At 36.1% G+C, this 19597-nt stretch overlaps 1 protein-coding gene and 1 pseudogene across 1 annotated transcript; one reads left to right on the top strand and one right to left on the bottom strand.

The window, feature by feature from the left end:
* Nucleotides 1-844: 844 nt before the first annotated feature.
* LOC120174809 lies at nucleotides 845-1870 on the bottom strand. The gene is made up of 3 exons (XM_039181551.1): nucleotides 1543-1870; nucleotides 1089-1403; nucleotides 845-1005 (listed from the first exon to the last, which is right to left on the bottom strand). Exons 1-3 carry the CDS (start codon nucleotides 1868-1870, stop codon nucleotides 845-847), a joined length of 804 nt encoding a protein of 267 aa, XP_039037482.1.
* An 11722-nt stretch (nucleotides 1871-13592) lies between these two features.
* On the top strand, nucleotides 13593-17539 carry LOC120174808 (annotated as a pseudogene).
* Nucleotides 17540-19597: the final 2058 nt, after the last annotated feature.

The following is a 19597-nucleotide window of genomic DNA, read 5'->3' as shown; positions in this document are numbered from 1 at the left end:
CGATCACGGAGAACATTATCATCGCACAAGAAGTGATGAATTCCACGTGATTAAAGAAAAATAGGAAAGGTTACATGGATATCAAGATTGACCTAAAAAAATATGATCACCTCGAATAGTCATTCATCAATGATACCCTACTAGACATTGGAGTACCAAAAAATCTACGATAGTTAATTATGAAATGCGTAACCACAGTATCGACATAGGTACTATGGAATTGGACATTATCATAATATTTCAAACCATTGAGAGGTTAGGTATTTGACAGGGAGACCCTATCTTCCCTTATCTTTTTGTGCTAAAGGAGCATCGATAACAAAGAATGTAAACCAATTCGTCTAGCTCACAGTGGACCAAAAATCTCGTACCTCCTTTTTGCCGATGATATGAAGATCTTTTCAGAAACAACAGAACAACATGCAAGCACTATTCGAGACTTCCTAGATAAATAATGTCTAACCTCTAGCAGAAGGTTAGCATTGTGTTGTGTCTTAGGGTTGTTGTAAAGAAAATGAGAGATTTCAGAAAGAAGAAGAAAAAAGAAGATAGAGAGATACAAACGTTATTTCATTCATGATTTTCCTGGATTTCAGGTACAACTTATATATTCACAAGTACCTACAGCTGTAATTCTGCCAGTAATTTGCCAGCAAATCTAACAAACTAACTACTCATTTGCTGAATCACAGGGTATCTCCAAGTGGGCTCACGTGCTAGCTTGTTTCCCTTTTTCCAATTTTAGCTGATTTTTCCCCATTTGCCTTCCTCGAGTAATCCCTAATTCCTTCTGATCAAACCCTAATCTCCTTTCCATCATAACAATACCCCCTCCACCAGATGATCATTGTCCCCAATGATCGAAATTAGGAAACTGATTCTTCAACACCGTGTAGTCTTCCCAAGTGGCATCGTCTGGTCTCATATTTATCCATTGTATAAGGAACTGCATGACTCGCTCTTTTGTCTGGTAATCTCTCGTGAATTCAAGACGGATGGGTAAATCTTCAATTGCCCATCAGAAGACGTTTCTGGAGAATTCAGCGAGATAAGTCCTTGTTTCCTAATTTCTTTTTCAACAAGCTAACATGAAACACTGGATGCAATTTTGACTCTGGTGGCAATTCCAGTCGATATGCAACCTGACCAATTTTTTTGTATTTTATAGGGACCGAAATATCGAGCAGCAAGCTTCAGGTTTCTCCTTAGAGCAAGTGATGTCTGTCTGTAAGGCTGTAATTTTAGGTAAACTTCCTCTCCCACCTTAAAATCCCTTTCTGTACGATGTTTATCAATAATCTGCTTCATTCTATTACTGGCTTGCATGAGTTGTTCACGTAGTAAAGCATTAAATTGCTCTCTGTCTTGCATCATAGTTTGAACTACATCCACTCTAGAATCCCCTGACCAGTTTAACACAGGAGCCTTATAACCATATAAGGCTTCAAATGGGGTCATTTTAATAGCAAGTGGTAATTAGTATTATACCACCACTCTGCCTGGGCTATCCCTTAGACCAATGTAGTTTTAAAAAACACATACTTCTGAGATACTGTTCTAAGCATTGGTTGAGTCTCTCAGTTTGCCCATCTGGCTCTGGATGATAGGCAGTACTGAAAAGTGTAGTTGTCCCCAATTGCTTAAGTAACTCCTGCCAGAATAGACTAGTGAAAGACTTGTCTCTATCAGAAATAGATACCTTTGGAGGACCATGAAGCTTATAAACCTGATCCAAATATATCTTAGCCACTTGCACCACTGTGTAGGGATGTGACAATGGCATAAAATGAGCATACTTAGTAAATTTATCAATCACCACCAAAATACAGTTGTGTTTTGCTGAAGGTGGAAACCCTTCAATAAAGTCCATTGTTATAACCTCCCAAGCATTGTGTGGAATTGGAATAGGTTGTAGTAGCCCTGGCTTGGAAATGTGCTCACTTTTAGTTCTCTGACATACCTCACATTATTGTATATGTTCCTGAATCATAAGCTTCATCTTTGGCCAAAAAAAATAATCTTTAATCCTCTGATAAGTAGCTTGAATGCCTGAATGACCCCCTTGTGGTGAATCATGGGAAGCCATAATAATTTTCTGCCTTAGATCTCCCTTGCTGCCCACATAAACTCTGTCTTTAAAGTATAGCACTCCTTTCATTCTCTTACAATCCTCACTCTTGTCAGGTTGAATAATTAAAATAGGAAGTTTCTCTTGATCTAATAGGTCTCCTTCATAACTCTGCTCAATATCTTGCATCCAAGTAGGAACAATACAGTAACCCCCATTTGCAAAAACTCACCAGAATCCATTTGCTGTCTAGAAAGTACATCTGCCACCTTGTTTGTTTTGCCTTTCCTGAACTGAATTGTATAATCCAACCCCAATAACTTAGTAAGACCTTTCTTCTTAATAGTGGTAGTCAGCTTTTGCTCTAATAAGTGTTTTAGAAGCTCATGATCTGTTTTAATAACAAATGAACCACTCTCTAAATAATGTCTCCAGTGTGATACTGCCATTAGGATAGCCAAGTATTCCTTTTCATAGATGGAAAGGCTGCATGCTTTGGTCCCAAAGCCTTACTTAAATAAGCAATAGGCCTTCTTCCTTGAGACAAAACAGCCCCAATTCCTTTGGAACTAGCATCAGTTTCCAAAAAAAATTATGGTCAAAATTGGGTAAAGCCAAAACTGGAGCTTCACACATAACCCTTTTTAATTTTTCAAATGCTAATTTAGCTTCTGTAGACCAATGAAATCCACCCTTCTTCAACATATTGGTCAAAGGTTTACTCAATTCTCCATACCCCTTGATAAACTTTTATAATACCCTTGTCAAACCCAAAAATCCTCTCAAAGCTTTCAGATTTTTAGGTAAAGGCCACTGTTACATAGCCTTTATTTTTCCAGGATCAGTTGCTACCCTTTAGCTGAAATTAAATGTCCCAAATACTCTACTTGTTGTTGGCAAAAAATATTTACTCTTTTTGGCATACAACTTGTTTTTCAACAGAATTTCCAGCACCACTCTTAAATGTTTTTTATGTTTTTCCATACTATGGCTGTAAATCAGAATATCATCAAAAAACACAAGAACAAACCTCCTCAAATATGCTGCAAAAAAGTCATTCATCAAAGCTTGAAAAGTAGCTGGGGAATTAATAAGGCCAAAAGGCATAACTTTAAATTCATAATGCCCTTGATGAGTTCTAAAAGTAGTTTTATGCACATCCTCATCTTTAATTCTAATTTTCCAATAACCAGATCTCAAATCAATCTTGGAAAAAAATGTAGCTCTTTGCAATTCATCTAATAAGTCTTCTACTATAGGAATAGGGAATTTATTATTAACTGTATAAGAGTTAAGTTGCCTATAGTCCACACAAAACCTCCAAGTTCCATCCTTTTTTCTAATAAGTAAACAAAGAGAAGAAAAAGGACTCTTACTTACTTGCATGATAGATGAGGATAACATATGAGCAATCTGTTTTTCCACTTCAGTCTTGTGATGATGAGCAAATCTATAGGGTCTTAGATTGACTGGTTGTGTTCCCTGTTTAAGAACAATAGCATGATCATGTTTTCTGCTAGGAGGCATTCCTTCAGGTTCCTCAAACACTTACTTAAACTCTTATAATAAATCTTGTAAAGATAGAGGAATTATGCTTTCCTCCACTTCAGCATTCAACAAATAAATTTCTCCATTCACTTCAGTATCTTTTGCAACTAACTTCTGAAAATTTTCTCCTGAAATTGGTATGAGTAGTGGTAATTTTTTAGTCCCTCAAATTAGAACAGTCTGTCCATCCTTTTCAAAACTAATTGTTTTGGCCTTAAAATCCATCATTATAGGGCTAAAATCTTTCATCCAGTCCACCCCCAGTACCATATTACTGCCCCCTAAGGACAAAACTCTGAAATCATGCTGAAATTCATAGCCCTGCATCTTCCAAGTCACCTTATTGCTTCTGGCAGTACTGAACAATTTTTCTCCATTAGCTACTGTAATAACTAATGGTTGAGTTTGAACTAGTTCTACTCCTTCTTTGGCCCACTTAGGTGTCACAAAACTATGGGTGCTGCCACTATCAATCAGCACATTAAGTGGTTTCCCTCTAATAAACCCTTGAATTCTTAAGGTAGTGTGCCCTACATTCCCTGTAATAGCATTGATAGAAATTTCCAAGGCTTCTTTGGCTACATCATTCCCTTCTACAATTTCTTCTTCTGTCAATTCCTGATCAGTAGAGTCTTCTTCTTCTTCCATACTGTTCAACTGTCTAACCTTGCACTGATGTCCAGGAGCAAATTTGTCCCTACATTTAAAACATAAATTATTTGCTCTTCTATATTCCAATAAAGTCTGCTTGGTATTAGTATTAGGAGGAATTGTCTTAGGCTGAAAACCCATAGTCCCACTGCTTGGTTGACTACTTGCAAAAGTATAAGGAATTTTTTTTGAGGAAATTTAGACTTATTTCCTTCTATCTCATTAGCCAACTCATAAAGTTTGGCCTGCCTGTAAGCTTCAGACAAATTTCTAGGCTCCAATACTTTCACCTTATGTTTTAATTCATCCTTCAAACCACTAATAGAACTAGAAACAAAATAATCCTCCCCTAAATGCATATAATGTTGTAGTAAATAGGGTTTTAACTCCTCAAACTTTTCTTGATACTCTTCTACACTACCCTTCTGCATTAACTTATTAAATTCTTCAATGATATCTGAATAATTTCTGTCACAAAATCTATGACACAAATCAGCCTCAAATTCATGCCAAGTCACTATGCTTCTGCATAATATAACCATCAAACCAAGTCTCAGCCTTTCCCATTAAATACATTGCAGCCACATCCAGTTTTTGTTCCTCAGGAACTCCCAAGAGATTAAAATATTTTTGGCATTTTCTAACCCATCCTCTAGGATTACTGCCATCAAACATCTGCAGCTCTAATTTAGGATGAGGTAAAATAGGCCCTAAACTCGTAATTAACCCTTTACTATCCGTTTTAGCCTCACTAGAACTGCCCCTAACATTTTCTTCCTGCAATGTCTGATTCAGAGGTAGAGTACCAGTAAACCCCACAGGTTTAGCAGCTAATATTCATGGTTCATTAGGTTGAAAAGAATATTTCTCATGCTCACTAAGAACCGTAATCAAACATGGTTGTTTACCTTCACCTTTGTTTTGCTTTTCAACTGTTGATGGTTGACTTCTTGCTGACTGAGGTGAGTCTTTTTCCTCAGCTACCTGATTGACCAGCTGTAGGATTCTCTACAAATAGCCTCTGTTCTTCGTCATCCCATCCTCCAAGGTTTGTATCATTCCCTCCAACTTCTACTGCTGTTGATGGTAAGGTCTCTTCCTTCACTTCTACTGCTTATTTCGTTACTTCAATGGTTCCATTCTTTTGCATCTTTTTTGTCTTTCCCAGCGTGAAAAATAGATTTTGGATAATAAAACTTAGCTCTGATTACCAATTTATTGTGTCTTAGGGTTGTTGTAAAGAAAATGAGAGATTTCATTCATGATTTTCCTTGGATTTCAGGTACAACTTATATATTCACAAGTACCTGTAGCTGTAATTCTGCCAGCAAATCTAACAAACTAACTACTCATTTGTTGAATCACAGGGTATCTCCAAGTGGGCTCACGTACTGGCATATTTCCCTCAACTTCTTCTGTTTTGGGTCATTAATTGACTGGGCCCATTTGGCTAAGGATTAATAATATCAGCCTGCTCCTGCAGTCCACCCAACCCCATTCTTTTCGTTGACTCAACCCTAAATCTCTCAGGTAACATCTCAATCCCTAATTCCCTTTCATTTGTCCAATTTCAGTCGATTTTCCCATTTTCCTTCCTCGAGTAATCCCCAATTCCTTCTGATCAAACCCTAATCTCCCTTCCATCATAACACATTGATAAAACAAATATTTTTTACTCGAGAAATGTTAATGACCACTACAGGACAACATTAAACGAGATGTATTATAACACCAAAGTCTAGGATTTGGGCGATATCTTGGGTACCTCTATTGCATAGTTGAGTCATAAAAGTGACATACCAACATATCATACGAAAAGTTAGGACAGGCTTGTCAGATGGATGACAAAGAGTTTATCTCTTGCAGACCGAATTACACTAGCTAAATCGATACTAGCAGTATTCCCTTTTATTCGATGCAGTCAACTATACTGCCGAAAGATACCTATCACGAAATTGAAAAGATAATTAAGAACTTTATCTGGGAAAATCTGAAGTGAGAAGAGGAATAAGTCTGGTCAATTAGGATACAATCTGTATCCCGATAAAACAAGGACTAGGATTCAAGATATTAGAGAAACAAAATGATGTTTTCTTGGTGAAGGTTGCCTTCAATCTAGTAACGCAATCAAACCAACTTTGGACACAGATGCTAAGAAATAAATACAAATGGAACGTACCACACCAGAGGATATTTCTCGACAGAATTATATACGACTTTGGAATGGAGTAAGCCTAGTGTGGAGTGATTGTTGCGGAAGACGGCTATCAAATAGAGCAAAATCGCAACTGATAATTTGAGAAAATAAAATATGAAGATAAAATAAACACAAAATTTACGTGGAAAACCCCTAAATATATAGGGTAAAAACCACGGGTAACGGTAGAAGAATTTCACTATGAGAAAATAAGAATTACAACTTCTCTCAATCTACCAAGGAGAAAACAATGATAATTCTCTCTTGATAAAAAGGAGAAAACAACTCTCAAGAAACTCTTTAAATTCTCTCTAGTATTAGAAGAAAGCTAGAATGCTTTGGGATAGTTTTTAAGCTAAATGAGCTAGGGTATTTATAGTAGAAGCTTTAAGGACTAATCTTGAAAATACCCTAAATTACAATGACTAAATGTGAGATTTTGTCATGTCACTTTTCATCCATTATTAGTACCACCTATAAACCATTATTGTTGCTAACTTACAATGCATTATGAACCATTATTATGCATTATACAACTATTATTAGTTGCATGACAACTAATAATTTTGCATGACAACTAATAATCTCCCACTTGAAGATTTGATTGGAACAATCATATCTTCACACCATTCTTTCTACCTTGTATCATCATGTTGCTTACGTCTCTGACAGGAAACAAGAGGATCGACACCAAGTAAATTTATCGGTATTGATCACCTTCGTCATGAAATATGCTATGTTGTCTTTAGTATGGATCTTCTGCATATCTACCGTCCCTTATTCCACCTTTTCACGAATGAAATGGTACTGAACTCGTATGTGGTTTGTCCTTGAATGAAATACTGGATTCCTTGCTAAATACAAGGCGCTTTGACTGTCACAAAACAGAGAGGCATACTCTTGATTGTGCCAAAGCTCCTCCAATAGCATCTTCAACCAAATTGCTTCTTTACTGGCTTGTGTAGCTACTACATATTCTGCTTTGTTGTGGATGTAGCCACAACTGACTGCAATTTTGAAACCCAGCTTGCACCTTCACCATCAACTTTAAACACATATCCTGTAGTAGATTTGCTTTTATCAAAATCCCCTGCATAGTCAGAATCAACATACCCATTGATAAGTAAATTTGATCCTCTGTAACATAATGCAACATTTGAGGTCCCTTTGATGTATCTTAGAATCCTCTTTACTGTATTCCAATGCTCTTTGCCTAGATTTGTCATGTACCGACTAACCACTCCCACTGCTTGTGCAATGTCTGGTCTTGTGCATATCATAGCAAACATTAAACTTTCTACTGCCGATGCATACGGTACTCGAGACATCTCCATTCTCTCTTCTTCACTGCTAGAACTCATACTGGAGGATAATTTGAAGTTAATAGGAAGAGGGGTAGAAATTGGCTTACAATCTTGCATGTTGAATCGTGACAAGATCTTCTTTAAGTAATTCTTTTGTGAAAGCCAAATCTTTCTATTACTTCTGTCTCGGTGAATTTACATCCTTAGAATCTTGTTTGTTGATCCCAAGTCCTTCATTTCAAATTCCCTAGCCAGTTATGCCTTCAATTCTTCACTATGATCTTTGTTGGGTCCTGCAACCAACATGTCATCCACATACAACAGCAATATAAAAAAATCGTTATCACCAGACCTCTTGAAATAAGCACAAGGGTCTGCATTAAGTTTGTTGTATCCAAGGCACATAATGAAGGAATCAAATCTCTTATACCAACACCTCGGCGCCTGCTTTAGACCGTACAGAGATTTGTTCAACCTGTAAACCAAGTTCTTCTTTTCTTTTTCTTCAAAACCTTCAGGCTTGAGCATGTAAATCTCTTCTTCAAGATTTCCATGAAGAAAAGTTGTTTTAACATCTAGATACTCTAGATGTAAGTTTAATATAGCACATATTGCCAAAACTACTTGAATTGTTGTTAGTCGAACCATAGGAGAAAATATTTCATTGAAATCAGTACCTTCTTTTTGAGTATATCCTTTGACCACCAGTCTTGCACGATACCTCTCAACTTGATCGTCACCATTTCGCTTGATTTTGAAGACCCATTTGATACCAATTGGCTTCCTTCCTTGTGGTAGTGGCATAAGGTCCCATGTATTATTTTTATTAAGGGCTTCAATTTCTTCTTGCATCACCATCATCCACAGTGAAGCATATGAGTTGTTTATTGCCTCCTGGTATGTTGATGGCTCACTATCCTCTGTTAAAAAGCAGTATGCAATATTACCTTCTATAACATAATCTGAGTGCCAATTGGGACGTCTTATCACACGATCTGATTGACTAGTTGTTGGAACTTCAGAACTCTATGGTTCTTGTTCATCATGTGCTGGTTCTGCTTTAGAAGAATCTCCTTGTTCAAACTCCTTTTCCACATGTATCTGTGTAGTCTCTGACTTTTCAGCGCTATCATCATCTTCTTTTCTTTGTAGCTTATATTCTACAAAGATAACATCCCTACTAATGATCACTTTACGGGCAGTGGGATCCCACAAGCGATACCCCTTTACTCCATCAGCATACCCCAAGAATTTACATTTCCTGGATTTTGGATCCAACTTTGAAATTTCTTGGGCGTTGTACATCACGTACACAATACTTCCAAATACATGGAGGTTTGAATAATCAACTGGTTTACCAGTCCACATCTCCATTGGTGTCTTCAGCTCTATTGCAGTTGATGGAGCTCGATTCACCAAATAACAGGCGGTATTGACTGCTTTTGCCCAAAATGATTTTTCTAGGCTTGAATCCCTCAACATTACTCTTGTTCTTTCTAACAAGGTTCTGTTCATCCGCTCTGCCACTCCATTTTGTTAAGGAGTGTTTGCCACTGTGAACTGTCTTTTGATGCATTCTTTCTTGCAAAAGTCATCAAATTCATCACTTGTGTATTCTCCTCCATTATCTGTTCTGAAACACTTGATCTTATTTCTAGAATCAAGTTCCACACGCGCTTTGAAGTTTTTGAAAGTGGAAAACACATCTGACTTCTTCTTAATAGGGTACACCCAACATCTCCTGGAGTAGTCATCAATAAATGAGACAAAGTATTTTGCTCCGCCTAGGGATGTAACTGGTGTTTTCCATACATTAGAGTGAACCAATTCTAGAACACTTTTGGCTCTAGAATTTGACGTGTTGAATTTCAACCGGTGCTGCTTACTTGTTATGCAATGCTCACACAAAGGAAGTGATACCTTTGTTAAGCCTGGAAGTAGCTTTTTCTCCACAAGGACTTTTATTCCTTGTTCTGACATGTGTCCAAGTTTTTGATGCCATAGCATACAGAATCTGAACTACATGAGGCAACAGAGGCTTCTGCATCTAGCAAAGTTTCTCCTTTCAGCATGTACAAGTTTGCAGCTATCTTTTCACCTTTCAGCACCACAAGCGCTCCACGGAACACCTTCATGATTCATTTCTGTTTAATCTTACTTGCATTATTATCCAACAATCTGTAGGATAATAATTTTTTCTTCAGGCCTTTCACGTGCCGCACATCTCGAACAACTTTAATTGTTCCATCATACTTCTTCAATTTGATGGTTCCCACACCAATGATCTCTAAGGCATGATCATTGCAACTATACATAGATCCTCCTAAGACAGGTTCATAATGATGGAACCATTCTCTTCTTGAGGTCATGTGATATGTTGCTCTCGAATCAATGAGTTATATGTCTGCATATCTCTTTCTACCTTCCACGGTGGTTGACGCTTCACAACATAGAGCATCTCCATCATCTGAAGTGTTTGAAGTATTGCCTTGTGGATTGGAGTTTTTATTTAGACTCCAAATATCCTTCTTCAAGTGACCCTTCTTTCCACAGTTGTAGCACTTTAAATTCTTCTTGCTTCTTGACTTCGATCTACCATGTTTGTGACTACTGCTTTGGCCACGTTCTGTTGATCTACCTCTTATCGTTGTCAACGCTTCTGCTTGTTGCAGATTTACTTGTCTGTCTTCCTTGTTCTTGCGCCGATTTTCTTCTTGTAGAACAACAACTGCAACGTCATCGAAGACTAGACTGTTGACATTATTGTTTATCAAGTTGATGATGAGTTGATCATACGAATCCGGTAGACTTTGAAGTAGAAGTTCAACACATTCTTGTTCTACTATTTTACAGCTTAAGGATGAAAGCTGAGAAAATAAAGTGTTCAATGTGTTTAAGTGCTCCATCACTGAAGTAGATTCTGACATCCGGAGAGTGTACAATTTCCTCTTAAGGAAACTTTTATTATGCAATGATGTGGCCTCGTACAATTTCGTGAGATGATCTCATATCTCCTTAGTTGTCTTCTTCTCCTCGATGCTTGATAATACTTCATCTGCTAATGCTATATGAAAGTTTGTCATAGTATTCACGTCCATTTTGATCCATTTGTTGTCGTCTGTGAAATCTACTGGCCTTTCGCTGATAGCTGCTAGACAACTGTCTTTCCTCAGGATGGCCTTCATCTTCAATTTCCACAATGAGAAATTTCTCCCATTGAACTTTTCAATATCAAATTTCATTGTCATAGCTTCTAGATAGCTCCTACTATTTCACTATCGTGAATAGTTCTCTGGAACCTTCAAAGAATGGGTAATACCTTCTTACTTTCTTATGTTGGATGATCCATCTTTTGGTGGCAACCACAAAGACAATAAGCAGATATTACACACTCAAATCTGGCTCTGATACCAATTGTTGCGGAAGATGGCTATCGAATAGAGCAAAATCGCAACTGATAATTTGAGAAAATAAAATATAAAGATAAAATAGACACAAAATTTACGTGGAAAACCCCTAAATATTATAGGGTAAAAACCACGGGCAACGGTAGAAGAATTTCACTATGAGAAAATAAGAATTACAACTTCTCTCAATCTACCAAGGAGAAAACAATGATAATTCTCTCTTGATAAAAAAGAGAAAACAACTCTCAAGAAACTCTTTAAATTCTCTCTAGTATTGGAAGAAAGCTAGAATGCTTTGGGATGGTTTTTAAGCTAAATGAGCTAGGGTATTTATAGTAGAAGCTTTAAGGACTAATCTTGAAAATACCCTAAATTACAATGACTAAATGTGAGATTTTACCATGTCACTTTTCATCCATTATTAATGCCACCTATGAACAATTATTGTTGGCAACTTACAATGCATTATGAACCATTATTATGCATTATACAACTATTATTAGTTGCATGACAACTAATAATTTTGCATGACAACTAATAGTGATGTTCTCGTCAATTTGGTTTGGTCGATCGAGAATGGCAACGGTATAGATTTTGGAGAGACCCCTGGCTTGGAGACGTTGGACCTTTAAAATAACACGTCATAAATCAAGAGATGTAATTGACTTTACCTATAACGATAGTAGAAGACATGGTCGATGAGCATGGCTGCTGAAGTGGACAAAAATCAACCCATTTTGACATTAAACTATCATTCATAGACTCATGGCAACGATGACTCCTAAACAAGTGTAGATGATATATTACCCAAGATAGAAATGGAACCCTAACCAATAATTTACCATTAGATCATCCTACGAGTTTCAAGCAGGTAACCGGTCAAAACATGTGAAAAATTATGAAAAGCTATTGCTCAGTTTAATGGAATACAACGTGTTAAGATTTTTCTATGGGTAGTTGCATGCGAGAAGATTATGAAAAATAGTGAAAGAATAAAAAGACAAATGACAAATATGGAATCTGCGGGTCAAGAAAGGAGACAATAGACCACCTGTTTAGAGAGTGTCTGATAGCAATCGACATTTGGAAGAAACTGATCAGATTCCTCAGGATGAACTTAAAAGAATGAGTGCTAACCAATCTTGTGAAGCCAGAACACTTCGCAGTAGAGGCTACATATTGGGACCTTCTCTTTAGTTCGATACTATGGGCGATATCGAAACATAAGAATCAACGAGTATTTGACCCATAGAGGATAAACGAATAACAGTTTATTAGTATGAAAAATGATTGCAAGTTGAAGGCATACGAGTGAGAGAATCAACTTTGACAACAGTCAGAACTGAGGTTAAACACAAAGTATCATGTTGGGAAGCTCCACCATTCGGATAGATTAAAGTCAACACAGATCTGGAAAGGGACTCAACGAATGGATACACATCTTGTGGAGTTCTCAAGGATAGTAATGGAGAATGGATATTAGGATTCTCTAAAGCAATAGGGATATGCACCGTAATAAAAGCGGAGCTCTGGGGAATATTTGAAGGCTTGACACATGCAGGGTCGTGGCTGGGGGGCGCAAACTGCGCGACCGCGCAGGGCCCCCCAAAAAATGGGCCCCAAAAAAATATAGTGGCATTTTACCACTAAACGTCACTATAGATGGACCTATTGCGACGTTTTTTTTAAAAAACGCCACTATTATTACGGCTTTATTGATAAAACGTTATTATAGATGGATTTATTACGGCGTTTGTCAAGAAAACGCCACTATTATTGCCCCGAAATCGAATATATCTAGAAAATAGGGGCCCCTTTATACGAATTTGTACATGGCCCCCGAAAACCCTACCACGGCCCTGGACACATGCATGAAATACAGAAAATAGAGTAATCCTAGAGATAGATAGCGGGGATGCATTCAGATTTCTATGGAGGAACGTTCAAGAAGGGACATCGCTAACCATACCGTAACACATACAGGAGCTAAAGGGAAGGACGTGGACAATAACAATCTCACAAGAACACCACAAAGCAAATAGATTGGCTGATAACATGGCCAAAATGATTGAAAAAAACGAGTTTGAAGGAAGAACATTGTCAATGCCTCCGAGTGCTAGCTGCCCATTTTTAGCTTAGTTTAAGCTCCTCTTGTCACAAAAAATAAATATAAAATTATTGTTCAATGAACTATTTGATATTTTAGTAGTATTGTGGTGGTAAAACTAAATATTAATATTTTTATTAATATTGCTACATCGTCAATTTTAACAAAAACAACTATAAATAATTACTTTATTATCAACCGATAATATTAATGATCATTTTGTTCTCGGTCAATAATAATTAATTTATTACCTTTAAAACTATAATACGGAAACATAACATACTCAAATTTTAGTAACCATGTAGTTTACCCATGATGTTATCAAGGAAAATAAAATAGAATAAAAGTTTCAGAGAAGTCGGATCGAAAGAGGAAGGCGGCGTCACTCCCGGGGAGAGAGAGTGATCGAAAAGCCGTAAGAAAAGTAGAGAACAAAGGGGAGCTTCCGCTATTCTCAATCCAAAACCAAGTCAAAATCCTTAACCGGCTGCAGGTATTTCTTCAACTTGGCTTTACTCCTCTTATGCTATGATCAACCAGATGTCTTTGCTTACCTCAAAATCTTTGATAAAATCATGCAAGATGAAACTTCATTTTTGTGCGTTTTTTCTTGCTTATTTTCAATTTCCATTCCCATACTTGTTTCTGTTTTTGGCACCAAACTCGTTTTGGGTTCTTTCTAATGTATGTGGGACGTTAGTGTTTTTTGTTTTGGGAAGAACCCAAGATTGGGGAATGAACATTACAGCTTTTTTTATGTTTCTGTTTGGACCTATTGATTAATGTCTCAAACTCAAATAGCTTTGTTTGGCGATCATTATGTATTTGCACGACTAATTCAATTTCCTCAATGGATTCTGGGTGATGGGATCTGTGAACGTTGGTGTTTACCCGTTTGATTCTTGTTTTTTTTAATGTTCATTCATTATATGTTGCTTAGTTTGTTCTGTAATCGTTTCCTATACATATTTGAACATGATTATGGTGATATAGCCCTCTAAGAATGTTCCAAATACATAACCAAATAAAGATGACCTTGTTGGACACATGCTGTATCTGCTATTTGCACCCAAGTTTGAGTGGCACAACATTGAATTACCAAATTAAGTGACATTATCAAACAAAAGTTTCTTATAATAGGGCAAACTCAAGTTAGATCCATTTAATCATTGGTGTACATCTTTGCCGTCTTTTTCTCAACAAGTTTCAAACCCTGATGCAGACTGCAGTTAATGAATGGTCTTACAGTGTTTGGTGTTAGAAGAGTTGGTGATTGGAGAGAAGAATACAATGTCCATAGAAATTCTGTAAATCACGCATTTCTGAAAACAGACTGCGAGCAAAAGTTAATCGAATTGTTTTCTGTAGTCTGATTTTAACTTCGTTTTGTTAATTTAATGTTATTTTCTTGTAAAAATTTACTTGCTCAAGTAATTTCCCATTTCTGATGGTGAAGCTAGGGACGGGTATTGCCGCCCTTTGAGACCAACCAATAATGGATAGATAACTATAAAATGAAGTGCTGGTTGTCAACCTAAATATTGAAGGAACAGTTACCATTTATCTTGAATAGATCAACATCATTTCATCATTTTGGTTGAACTACATCAATTGCACTTTGATATTTGAGTTGACTGCATTTTGCAGTAAGCCATTAGGGAATCAGTTGGTGCGTTTGATCTGAAAAATGTGAGACTTATGCTGTAATATGTATAAGAGTGTGTGCATGAAAGTATAAAATAAACTTTGGTCTTTTTTCCTGTATTTCTTTCCTCTTATTGGATTATAGCTCGTCATGGCCAAATGTGGTTCTTTGAACCAGGAAATATGTACAAACATGTCAACCAAAATTTTGGATTAGACTTGGAAATGTGATCCATTGGTTTACTTGACTGTATGAGACTCATTGTTTCAAAGCATCAGGTTAACAGGCAGAATATTTTGCTGATGTACACTGATGATTGATGAATAAACTGTTCATTGATTGTTTCTCTGATAATTAGTTTTTTATATCAATTATTTAAAATTTGGTTACAAAACAGGGCATAGATATGGGAAGGAGTAAAACAGAAGTGAATTTTCAAAGGTTACTTGCAGCTGCACCCCAACAAAAAAATCATTCTAAACTCGTACATGTATGTCTTCTCATGTTTCAACCCTAATCTTTAATTATATAGCATTTGATGCCAATTTTGCTTCCATGTCTTACGTAGCTCTCTGATTGGTTTTTTCCTCTGAGTTATTTTTCAATTTCCCTTCTATCTATATATATATTTTCCTTTTGAATTCAGGAATGATGTAAAGAATTCAACTCTTTTTTTCGTTTGCAGTGTTGCTACTTTGAGAGAACTTTTAGAACAGTTAGCTGAAGAGAGAACACCAGAAGGTTTACCTAGGTTGATTCTTTCTTCTCTTTTATGCTTTACTTTGATTCAATTGCTACTTGGATGTAACTTTTAATTTGTTGCAGAACACAATGATATAAACAAAAAGATTTTTATTTTGGCTAATTGATTCCTCTTTACTTCTCTCATGCAACATATTTAACTGTTTTGTTTCCATGACAGCTTGTAAACTTTTCAATTTAATTTGTATGATTTAAGAAATACCTGGAATTGTAAGAAGGAAATAAAAAAATGATAGCATGGGACTTTAAAATGTATAGGCAGTAAAGCTTTTCCTTCCATGTCAGGTCAGTTTGTATACCTTTTGCTTATCTTCATGTGCGTGCATGTTTCCTTTGTGTCCTCTGACTCGTGATTCTTATTCATAGAGGTTTTAATTTCCAATCATTATTTTATATGGTTAAGTTGTAGCCCGAAATAAAGGTATCCGAGGAGCCTGTTACAAGAAATTCTTTTAAGCAGAGTCCTAAATCAGATTCAAAAAACCACATGCAATCCTCCCCAGGATTAAAAAGGAGAGTTGTGTAAGTGAATCTTTAGTACTGAGGATAACTGTAGGTCAGATTAGCTCTTGAATTTTATCGTAAATATGGTTTTGATTGCTTTGAGCCGTTGAGCATGCCTACCTCAAACATCAAAGATAGAACTCATGACACCGCTGAGGCTGATACATCCTCCCCTATCATGCTGCATACAAAAGCACAGGTATCATTTTTTATTGCTATTAGTTAAAATTATGCTTTGTCCTTGACACAATATATCCCTCTGCTGGAAGGAGCTGAAAATATGATGTCAGTCAATGGCTCATCTCTCAATTGTACTTGTTATGTCAAAGATATGTTAGAAGTAACCTGAATGATGATAAGCTTGAACTTGAATATATCCCATTTTTATTTGGGTTTGTTTTGCTGTTTATGGCTGTTAATTTAAATTCTCCTCCAATACAGAATGCTTCAAGAGGATTTAACAGATGAGATGGTTGGATTGGCACAGCAACTTAAAGAGCGTAGTGTTATGATGAGCCGGTCCTTGGAGAACACTGAAAAGGTAAAGTTAACTTGTATACTTCTAATTTTTATTCCATGATTTCTGATTGATTACCTACTCTTGATAAGACATACCATTTGTCAAATTTTATGATGAGCTTAGACTCAAATTTATCCTCTGAAGCTGTTATGAGGGTCCTCTTTACTGGATTCATGTCTGGATTTAGTCACATTTTATTGATTTCTAATGGGTGGGAATGGGATTATCTTCATTCAGATTTATAATAAAATAGGTCTTTCTAAGAAATAACTAGCATTGTGACTAAGTTTTAAAGGTATAAAAAGTATAGCTTGACATATTAATGCGATGTTTTCGTATTTAACTCTTCTATTGAAACTTAGTATCTAAGCATCTATAGACTATTTGATCAAGTCTCGAGTACTAAACCCAAGGTTGCAAAGTTTATGCATCTCTTCAATCCATTTTGTTCAACTAATGGAACATTTGCAATCCATTAGTCTATAGACTAATTATGGAGTACTGCAGATACTTGATTCCACTGAGACGGCTATTGAGCAGTCTTGCTACCACTGGACATACTAATGTCCGTGCAATGAAGATATATTCTGAAACCTGTAAGACTACATGTTTCCAATGGCTGCTGATGTTAGCCATGACATGCGTTTTCATCATGGCTGTGCTTCTGATTCGTGTAACATGAAATCGTTCTTGAAAAAAGATGACCACCAGAGAAAAACCACGAGGTAAATGCTTTTACCTTTAAAACGACGCCTGCCACGATTAGCTCTTCATGTTCTACCAATTTGTTGCATGTAGGTTTTACTGGCTATAAATATTTGTAGAAATGAGGATGAGTACTGGCAGTTACAACGTTTTATAGTTACCGATGATAATTAACATTCAGTTCTATATATTAAATATATATTTTTCCGATATCGTTGTACTCGATGATTCCGCCAGGGGACCAGTAAATTAACTTCCATTTGTCTTTTCAGTGCATATGGGAGTGAGTTATGCATAATTGTAATTGATTCCAGTTTATCTGGAAATAGTTTTAGCGAGGGAGAACCATTGCTAGTGTTTACTCAGACTCAATTGGGGCTTATAATAATTTACAAACTTCCTAATAAAATAGGGAAAATTACAATTACAATTCCAACTTTCACTTTTGTTTTGATTTAATCACTCAAATATTTTTTTTAAAAAAATCATATTTAATGTTACGTTTTGGTTTTATTTTGGTCACCTATCATTAAAAAAATTAACAGAATTGATTGTGTAATTTTATAAAAAAAAATCAATGGTAACGTAATATTATCTTATGACTATACATCAACATTAACATTAATTTTTTAATAGTGTGTAACACCCTAATTTGAATCGACATGAAGATCGACAAACTAGAGTCTTACATGGGACAAACAAAGTGAATAATCCATTTTTTTTCTTTTTAAAATGACGTTAAAGCATCATTCAGATATATAATTAAACAAAACCACATGTGGAACATAAATATTTAAGTTTGAAATGTGGGGAGCATCCAAAATAATACATATCAAGTATTTCAAAATAGAGTTATTACTTAAATACATGAAGGTCTATACTAGTATATGCCCTCTGAAAAGACTCAAGACGTATTCTAGTGCCTCGGTAGAATCTAGAATCATGAACCGGCGATAAGCTCCTCGATGGATCTCCTAAGAACATAACATAGGAAACATATTCCAAACGCTGAGCTTACAAGCTCAATGTTACACAAATAATTGTATTATACTACGTGCATTCACTACAAGAGTATGCTAGCAAGCAGAGATAAACATATAGGAACATTAACATACAAGCTAAGGTATGAACATTAACATACAAGCTAAGGTAGGAATCATGGTATGGTCAGAGGGTCTGCATCTCGGGACGTACACCCTATTAGCTTACCTAAGATACCCTTAGGTATTTGGGTAAGATCCGGAACTGCATTGAAAACATACACCCAACCAGGTTACTTCTTGAAGTACTTGGGGCATCTACACTCAGCTAGCAACTGAAGTGCCTTGACACTAGCTGATATATATCTAGATATTTTAATCATACAAGATGATCTTCATATTGCTAGAGTAACTCAGGTGTCCTTGTTGTTTTCCTGAACGTCACATAATGGCTAGTTGTATGACATCTTATTCTATATCATTCTTAGTTGTTTTTGCTTGTAAGTTTATTCAAGAAGTTTTGATGATTCTAGACCCTTTCCCAACTCTTGGACCAAGTTGAGTTCTTTGCCTAATTTAGGACAATAGTATCGATACTAAGTCTTTCAGCATTGGTATTGACCTTTAAGTATCGATATTCACCCTTAATATATATACTAAAAATGGTTACATCTGAGGAAATCTTGTGGTACCGATACTCTTATTTGGGGTATCGATACTTTTATACTAGGGTATCAATTACATTCTGAGTATAGATACCAAGATTAAGTTCGATGTTGGGAAATTAACTTTATTATTGATACTTTTACTTAAGGTATCAATACCCTTGCTTTAGATGGTATCGGTACTCAGGGAGTACCGATACCATTATTGGTATTGGAATTTGAAATCTAAAGACGCTATCATTACTCTACCCTTGGGTATCGATACCTTATAAACAGGGTATTGATACCACCAGTCAAAAACACCTTGTTTTTGGCTATCTGAAGAATATTATTAGTATTGTTCATCCAATATTGATACTCAAACCCAAAAATGCTTTGTTTGAGCACGAAAATGACATCTCATATTTACCCATAAGTTCTTCTAAGGCCCTTAAACGTTGTTTAAGTCTTATGTAAGATTAAGAAGATCATAATAAGTCATTTTACATGTTGTATAACACCATAAACTGATATCTATCATGAATGTTCATACAT

This window comes from Hibiscus syriacus, unplaced genomic scaffold (assembly GCF_006381635.1).
Source record: "Hibiscus syriacus cultivar Baekdansim isolate YM2019G1 unplaced genomic scaffold, ASM638163v2 tig00112124_pilon, whole genome shotgun sequence".
NCBI lineage: Eukaryota > Viridiplantae > Streptophyta > Magnoliopsida > Malvales > Malvaceae > Hibiscus > Hibiscus syriacus.
This window is presented reverse-complemented; position numbering and strand designations above follow the sequence as displayed.